The sequence below is a fragment of the Gymnoscopelus microlampas genome (assembly GCF_963454915.1).
Source record: "Gymnoscopelus microlampas genome assembly, chromosome: 8".
Taxonomy (NCBI): domain Eukaryota; kingdom Metazoa; phylum Chordata; class Actinopteri; order Myctophiformes; family Myctophidae; genus Gymnoscopelus; species Gymnoscopelus microlampas.
In genome coordinates this window covers 10,922,598-10,932,047 of record NC_139945.1, presented here as the reverse complement: position 1 = coordinate 10,932,047, position 9,450 = coordinate 10,922,598, and the positions used below count along the sequence as shown (strand labels likewise).

The 9,450-nt window shown below is 39.5% G+C and overlaps 1 protein-coding gene across 1 annotated transcript in view; it reads left to right on the top strand.

The window, feature by feature from the left end:
• Nucleotides 1–1,030: 1,030 nt before the first annotated feature.
• The window catches only part of slc5a2 (solute carrier family 5 member 2), a gene marked incomplete at its 3' end in the record, with an annotated part of 36,805 nt that continues 28,385 nt past the window's right edge, over nucleotides 1,031–9,450 (top strand). The window contains exons 1-3 of the mRNA XM_084064147.1: nucleotides 1,031–1,060; nucleotides 1,879–1,983; nucleotides 2,918–2,977. Coding sequence (XP_083920273.1) covers nucleotides 1,046–1,060; nucleotides 1,879–1,983; nucleotides 2,918–2,977 — 180 coding nt within the window. The 5' untranslated portion in view covers nucleotides 1,031–1,045. The remainder of the gene's footprint in view (nucleotides 1,061–1,878; nucleotides 1,984–2,917; nucleotides 2,978–9,450) is intronic.

Genomic DNA, 9,450 nt, shown 5'->3' with positions numbered 1-9,450 from the left:
TTCTCAAAGTGGGGTCCGGGGACCCCTAGGGGTACTTGAGGGGGTTCCAGGGGGTCCCCAGCTAAATGATGGACAGGAACCAAATGGACCCTTATGGTTCTGTAACTCTGAGAGTGTACAAATGGAACCAAATGGACCCTAACGGGTCCATTTGGTTCCATTTGTACACTCAGAGTTAAATTAACATTGATTTTACAATATGAATTGGGGTCCCAGAGGTATAATGCCATTAAATGGGGGTTGGTAGCCTAATACATGTTAAACTGGGGGTCCTTGAAATTAAAATGGTTGAGAATCACTGCTAGAGAGCCATAAAAACCTTCTCTTATTGGGGTTCCTGGCTTATCTTTTCAAATGGGGGTCCGCGGGCTAATAAGTGTCAATTTGGGGGTCCTTGACATGAAAAAGTTTGAGAACCACTGTTCTAGTGCTCTGCTTTTTCAGTGGTCGGTACACCAATTTGCTGAAATAAAACGGTGGTATTCAATCGCTTTCGGGGCAGAAACCCCTTATCTGCATGATTGAACTTTTTCAAAGGAACGTTTTTTTTTTTGTAAATTATTTCCCCGCTTGATCATACTACAGTGTCATACAAACATATCAAAAGTAGCAGATCTACAAGCTCGAAACACAAGCTTGTAGATCTGCTACTTTTGCTATTTTTGAAAGTGAATCCTGAAAAGTAACAGTTTTGGACATATGAGGTTTCCACCCCGACAGAGACGATATGCATTATATGTATGTATATGGATTTAGCAGAAGTTGAATAGCATAATACTTGTTAACCACATGAACCATAACATCCCTATTCTGGGAATGTTATAATAGGTGAACACTTTGCAAAAATTGCATATTGCAAGCTTGCAACGCAATTTGGTGTAAAGGGGGAAATAAAGGAGAGGGCCAAGTATAGACCCCCCCCCCCCCCAGTCGATGAAGTACAGACTAAGTGTTTACGCTCAAATTGTCCTTTTTGTATGTGTTTCAGTCCATGTTCCGGACCAATCGTGGAACAGTTGGAGGCTACTTCCTGGCTGGTCGAACCATGACCTGGTGGCCTGTAAGTGCAGACAATTAGTTGATTACTGTATCTATTACAGTGGTTCTCAAACTCTTTCATGTGAAGGACCCCCACAATCATACATATTTTGGCTGCGGACCCCCATCTCATATTTTGTTACAGTGACCCCCAGAAGCAAAGATTTGAGTTACACATGTTTGCTTTAAAAAGTATATACATTATCCAAAGATTTGCACCCATTTTCAAGATTTAAAAAAAAAATAGATCTACAAGCTCATAGCTCTCGGTCCCACGCTATGAGCTTGTAGATCTGCTATTTTTGAATAGCCAAAGTAAAACATATGGTTAAAGTGGTTAAAATGATTGTGACGCTATATTAGCACATTTCTGCTGGGGACCCCCTGGTACCCCCCTCCAAGGACCCCTGGGGGTCCCCGGACCCCACTTTGAGAACCAACGATCTAATAGACTTAGTGTGTATCAAAACACAATTTTTATAACATTTTCTAAACTTTCATGAAATAGCAATTAAAAAATAGCAGAATAAGAAGTTCACAATTAAACATGATGCGATTGAGGTTATGAGGTTGTAGATCAGCTATTTTCCACTATTTTCTTTATTTTGGCAATAGGGGGCCAAAGCCAGAGGCTATGACTATTAGCGGGTCCTTGGCACGGAAAGGTTTGAATACCCCTGACTTCATTGACTTCAAACCTCATGTATTGAGCTTTAAAGAATGGATAGCTTTCATGTTTTCCACTTTGTTCCTGTCCTGACCTGTAGACTACCTGGCTAAATTCTGCATGCAGTCACAGTGGGTTCACTGTTTTCCTAACTAGCTATCTGTTTTCCTCAGGTTGGTGCGTCTCTGTTTGCCAGTAACATTGGCAGTGGTCACTTTGTGGGCCTGGCTGGCACAGGGGCAGCCAGTGGGATCGCAGTGGGAGGGTTTGAGTGGAATGTAAGTACAACTCTAGTCTCCATGATTGTTTAATTTGGTTTAGTTTAGTCTTTCGTTGTTATTTGTTTTGTAGTACTTTCCTTACCTTTTGATTGTTATTCAAATGTTAAAAGGGTGGGCAACATAAGCTACGGCTTCAGCCTACACCTTTTTGGTCTGTGTCAAATTAAGGCATTGTATTGATTGCTTTTGATGACCAAAATAAAACTACTACTACTGCCAGTGGTTTTCAAAGTGGGGTCCCCCAGGGGTCCTTGAAAGTGTTCCAGTGGGACCCAGCAAAATGAGGAATATTTAAGCCGTCTTTTCTTTTTCAGCTATTCGAAAATAGACGATCCACAAACTGTCAACACATTGCGATGCGTTGTCAGCTCTTGGATCGGCTATTTTCTAATAGCGTTGACAAATCTTCTCTTATGGGGCTCCTGGCACAACATCTTGTCAGATAGGGGTCCGCAGCACATCGATTATGGGGTCCTTGGCAAAAACATATTTGAAAACCACATGCATACTTACAGCCAGACTGTGGTGCTGATCATTAATACATGAATAATTTTAATTATGAATAATTGTATACAGTAAGTTTATATCATTCCATCCCTTGCTGTGAAAAAATGTTAGATAAAAATAAAGCTGTCAATGACAAGTTTAAAAACGAAAAAGTTAGGCATTTCTCATTTGGAGGAATCATATCGAAAATGAAAGTTCTATGTACAGTACAGTAGTCTACTTGGTACATAAATATTGATCTTTTGGGATGCCTTAATGTCACAGAGATTAAAATGAAGTTGAAAGGAGTGCAAATAGCAGACTATTACTGTTGGTGTGATATTGGTACTGTGTTGCACTGGCTATATCGTCATCCAACTTAATATGCTATTTTGGTGGATCTCTGATGATGATTTATGCCTTTCTGTTTTTTCTCACTCGTCAGGCTTTGTTCATTGTACTGCTCCTGGGTTGGTTGTTTGTACCTGTCTACCTCACAGCTGGGGTAAGTAGTTATCTCCATATGTCTATGGTTATCTCTGATCTCCATATGTCTCTTATGTCTATGGCGGATACAGAACGTGCCTATTGAACTCTGCCTGGAAAAATCTGAGTCTGAGTTGTTTAAGCTTAGATATTATAATGACATTTGTCAATATGACAAAATATGTCAACATGACAGAGATATAAGATAAGAGAGGATAAGTCAGCACACTGTTCTCAAGCTCCAAAAAAAACAACTTTTTATTTATGCAACGTTTTGACCTTCTAGGTCTTCATCAGGGAAAGAATTGCCTGATGAAGACCTAGAAGGTCAAAACATTGCATAAATTATTCTTCCCTTGATGTCCAGCACCTGGCCTAAATGCAGGCGTGGGATGTGCACACAATTCTCTCTGTGAACATGACAATTATTGTCACTGTTTCTGTACCCGTGGGAGAATATGCGACCATTACTGACCATTATACTGATATGATACTGACATGATAATGACCATGCAAATAACCATGATACTAACCATACTGGAATGATACTGACCATTATACTGATATAATATTGACCATGATACCGACGTGATACTGAGACGATACTGACATGATACTGATACTGATTATTATGATGTAACACTTTTCTCAACAATATGAGCCGTTATTACATTATGTACGTTATTAGGCTACATGAGCGGCTAATGTAACCAGGGGTCATCAATATGTCCGCACAAACAAACGTGTCCGTGTCAAGACTTGTCAGTGTCCGCTGCAAATCTTTGATTATTATTTTTTTATTACTAGAGCCAGTATACAGTGGCTCTCCAGGTTTTCTTCAGAATAGATAAGACACATATTTCATTAATGCAGAAATACCAGTGGCATAAAGTAACAAGTACAAGCACAAGTACTTTGTTACAATACTTCTATACTTTATTTGAGTTTGTAGCTTATTCATCACAACTTTCCCTTTTACTTACAGTTAAAATATGAATATTATTCTTTATTTTCTTTGGATACCTCGTTACTCAAATCAAATCAGAATATAATTTCAAGTCTATCATCAACCAGATATTGGATTATCAACACTGTTCATATCCACAACAGGTAATCTCGTCAAGACATAAGATGCCTGCTGTCCATTGTTGTATGCTGGTGATGTGTAACATTATGTTTAAAGTGGTTACACTGCTATTAAGCTGTGAAATCAATGAACATTTAAATGAAAACAGTTCACAAAGAGTGACAGTCTAACTTCAACTTAATTGTCACATCACAAGTTTACAGCTGTAAAAGAGTGGATGATTTATTTTTGTTTACTGTAGCAGTTTCAAATACAGTCATGAGAAAAGAGAGGAAATTAACAAAGGAAACAAAGTCATATGACATGATACAAGGTTCACCGTTCACAGTTCAAGGTTGTATTTTTTTTGTTACATCTTTTGCACAGGTACTAAATCTTATTTTGTTCGGCTTCTTTCAGTAAATGTAGCAGCATAGGTAATACGAAGGGCGAAGAGAGCAAAACAAGAGCAAAGACAGTCAGTAGTTTTATACTAATGGGATAATAAAAATAGATCATCGCGTATATAGATCATGCATATTATATACATCAGACATCAGCATTTATTTCCCACAATACACAGTACAGTTACATAAACGACTTCACAGACCTTCTATATGCAACATTTTAGGTAGTAGTCATGGTTACGTATTAACCTAAGGTGCAAAAAAAAGGTCACTTCATGTGAGTGAACAATGTCACATATGGGCTACCAGAAGGTAGATGGTCAAAATGAGGCACAATAAAATAATCTCTGGTTCAGGTAGAGACAACACTTAGCAGCAGATACATGCAGTATAAAAACGTCACCATGATCGTCACGGCGTATGTCTATAAAACTGTTACTTTTCAGGAAATGGAAAAACAATAACCTGTATTCCAATGGTTCCAATGTATATATTTAGTCACAAGCTCTTGTTCATTGTACTTTTCATTGGTTCAATATTTATAAAAACCCACAGACACACGTAACTACATTCACAGAATTCTAGCTGTAATGCATGTACAGCTACCGTATGTAATTTAGACTATTTTGGCAATTTTTGCTGCTTTTGTGTGACACTGTAATATGACAAAGCATGATTCATTTACGAAAAAAACTGGAAAGTTGAACTATGGAGAAACAAGGTTTCTGCCCGTCAGTGACGACATATAGAATATGTTTTTATAACAGATTGATTAGTTTAATTTACACTGTGACACCGTAGTATGATGGAGAAGGGCGTCGATTTATGAAGAAACATAAAAAGTTTGAAATATGGACATACAAGGTTTCTGCCCAACAGCAATGATAGAGGTTCATAATATAACAATTATAATAATAATAATACATCCAATTTATATAGCACTTTTCTTGGTACTCAATGTCGCTTTACAAAACAGAAAAGAAAAAAAAAGAAACAACTCAGGGTCACGGTGGTGCAGTCGGTAGCGCTGTCGCCTCACAGCCTTTTTAAAAAAAAACCTTTGTGTTTATTTGGCAATTTCAGCATGTCAGACAGGGGATCAACATCAGTTCATCATATCATATCATTTCTTCACATCGTTCTTTCTTTTGTATACTCCCCCGAGGATAAAACATCCTTTTGTCATATAATGTTTTTACATTTTCTCCCCCCACCGCCCCCCTCGCCCACTACTGGTTAGTGTCCATACAGCACTAAACAAAATACAAAAGAAAAGAACATAAAAAACATATATATATATATACACATATATACATGCACATACATACGCATATACATATCCCCATATATATGCATATACATACCCATATATACATACATACCCACATACACAAAAATAGAAATAAAGTGAAAGTTGAACACCCATCAGAAAATAATGGATGAAAAGTAATGGATGAGTAGTGATATTTAAATAATAATGAAAATAGTAAAAGTATCTCTCTCTTCTTAAATCTTAGCTTCAAGGCCCAAATGCAGCCGGGCTGTAGACACCATCCATAATGGACTCTCAATCTTCCACATCATTTGCTTCAGTGAATTAGTCAATTAGTTTACGCCAGATTCCCTCAAAGTCCTCAGGTTTTTGCCTAAGATTATTGTTACGACCTTATATGGTCTAGAGGATAAGGAGTAACATATTTCAAGCCATAGTCAGGGTCAATCAAAAGGTGGACAGTTTATTAATTAACTTAACATTCACAGGGGATCAATAGACCCTGAAAAGAAAAGAGACTAAACTACACCAAACAAAAAGTACAATCTAAACTCCCTACCTAAAAGAAACAGGGGAAAAAGGGGGAACAAAGAAAATGGCGGCACACCCCTACCAGCTTCCCTGTTCAGGGGCACTCTGGAAAAAGGGTTTGGAAATATAATTAAGAAATAGCTTATATTCAGAATTGTCTATACTTCGAACACTCAGTAGTAAAGGTACCTTCCGCACTAAGCTGGAAGGTATGGCACACAGCCTACAGACCTACTAAAGACTAGCTAACTACAGCAAGAAGGGATCAGCAGCATTGGTGTTGCAATGGTGAAAGAGAGCTTTGGGCTGATCTTTCCAGGCATTTATAGTGGCTGGTTGATTTGGGGCAATGGGAGCCAGGTGTGTCCAGCACTGACAGAGGGTTAAACACACACTATGGCCATATAGGGCCGTAACAATTATACATAATTCTTTCACTCGGAATGCAAGATGTTAGTTCTCTAAGCCACAAGGAGGTCGCTGGTGGGAGTTCATCCTTCCACCTGAGGGCTATACACTTATTGGCTGTTGCTAGGGCTATTTTTATAAGTCTTATGTTATTGTTTGTGCAGCCTGGCAGCAGTGAAGTATCTCCTAAAAGAATAAGCCTGGGTTCATGTGGAACATTCGTTTGTACTATCCTGGACAGTGTCCCCAGAACTTCCTTCCAGTATCCTGACAGATGGGTACAGGGCCAGAACATGTGGACCAAATAGCCCACCTCAACTTTACACCTTGGGCAATATTGAGATCTGGCATTCTCTCTGGGGTGAAGTAAACTCTGTGAAGAAGGTTAAATTGCGTTAATATATATGTTTGTTACTAAAAGAGACGTGCTGAACTTTCTCTCATAGTTCAGCCCATTCTCTTAAGTCGAAATGACAATCTAGCTCCGCCTCACAGCCTGAAGGTCCTGCATTCGTTTCCCGCCGGGGACGCTGGGGACGCTGTGGGCGCTGGGGGCGTGTCCTCTCCTCCGCGTCAGCCCCCCCTAGTTGGGGGAATCTTAAGTAACTAGTTACGTTTTTGGAGCAGTAACTATAACTATAACTAGTTACTTACTTAACTTGCCCTGGTGATCCTGTACGGCTACTTGTAAAATAAAAAGAACTTTGTTATCTTGAAACCTTGGCCTACATGTAAAGTGTCTTGAGACAACTTGTTGTGATTTGACACTTTAATAAAATTGAATTGAATTGGCTGTCGTCTGTCCTGCAACTGAGCCTGGCTCAATGAGTAAATTGGGAAGAAAAAGGGGTAAAAATATATATTATCTTTCTGTCAGTTACAACGCTGTCTCACAATTCTCTGTCATGATGACCCTTCCTCTTCTCAGTCGAATCTCCCTCATATGCTCAGGTAATTGATCCTCCCTGTGACGGCAGAGAGAGAGCAGTGAGCGCCTTAACTCTGTGATGCGATAGATCAGGACGGCTGCGTTGACCAACGGAGGGACCGTGGTCAGAAATACCAGCATGAGATGGCTGTGTTGTTCGTTAATTGTACGCGGTGACACCCTTGCAATAGCCCACCAAAATATGGACAGCATCTGCACAAAGACCATGAGGAGGTAGAAACCCACCGTAGTCCCAGCTCTACAATAGCGCTGTCGTAGCTCCTGGGCCACCTTGTACGCAGCCTGAAACATCAGCAAATGGCAGGTGACGATGACAACGACCGCTGCAATTGTGACGATGCTAGGCGGTCCGTAAAACTGCACCATGTCTATAGACGACAGCTCTGTGTACCTCAAAAATGTCAACGGGTCACATAACAGTGTTTCAATGGGCTTGTCGTCGTGGTGCCACTTCCGACCGATGAGAACTCCGTAATTGATATTTATAAGCACGACTACACCCCAGATCACCCCCAAAGCACAACGAACGTGACCTAATGGCACGAGCCTGAGGTAGTGGAGCCCGTGGCAGATGAAAATGTAGCGCTCTACCGCCATTAAGGCCAAAGTCATCTGGGTCGCTAACAGAAAACTGCCCATTGTGCCCACATAACTTACACACCAGTTACTTAATGTTGCTGTTCTTCCCTGCAGCGTGTTGGGCAGCAGATATACACACGGAGTGATGGCTACCAAAATATTGAACACTGCTAGGTTTCTCAGGATGGTGTAGTGAGGTTTACTGGGATATATGTGTCTCACTGTAGTCAAATACAGGAGGTAGCAATTCATTGCTAGAGATAAAGTTAAAAAAACTAAATAAAAGGTAAAATATTCTGCCACACTGACTTCACTCCGCGAGAAAAGTTCCCAGAGGCGACCCTGCCAGACGTCCATAGCTTGGTCACCGCTTCTTGCACGCTTTCTATTCCTGGAAAGTGAGCCTGCTATAATGGAAGCCAATGTTCTCACGTTAATAAAAATCGAAATAAAAAAATTGTGGAGAAAAAACTCAAAACAAAACCTGCCTAACGATGATGTCACTGGTAGGTGGGTTTCTGAAGTGTCCACAGCCCTCCTAAGAGACACAAACCCAGTAGAAAGAAATGGCACCATATTAGTATGATGAGCATTATTGAGGACCAATTTCATGACGATGAGTTGAAAATGGGTGAAGTCGACCTTAAAGTAAAGGTATCAATAACACAATGTGGAAATAGCCTACTCTGTTACAAGCAAAAGTCTGGTATACAGAATTTACTTCAGTAAAAGTAAAAAAAGTATTGGCATAAATTATACTTAAAGTACCAAAAGTAATGCACTTTCCTTTCACAAGTTTTGAAAATGTATTTTCCAATTGGCCGAAGTGTATAAGTATAAGTAAAATAATAATTCAAAAGTACATGCTTTTTAATATCAATGCATTGCTTCTATTAGCTTTCTATTAGCTTCTATTACCCATCGATGATGTCACTGGTAGGCAGGTTTCTGAACTGGCCACAGCCCTCCTCTGAGACACAGACCGAGCAGACCAAAATGGTACCATATTACTGTATAATGAGCATTAGTGAGGACCAATTATATGAAGATATGTTGAACATGGGTGAAGTGGTCCTTTAACTGAAATAAAAATGTAAACTTGTGTGTTTGCAAAACTAAGTAACTAAAATCATAGAGAAAATGATTCTTAGTCTTTGTCCAAAATCTTCGTAGGACTAAACACAGAAGCAGTGTTAATTTTGACATTAAACTTTGATGTAGTTTCAGTCACAGTCTTTTGATAAATTCCATTTAGCTTCAGTCATATTTTAGTCATTTT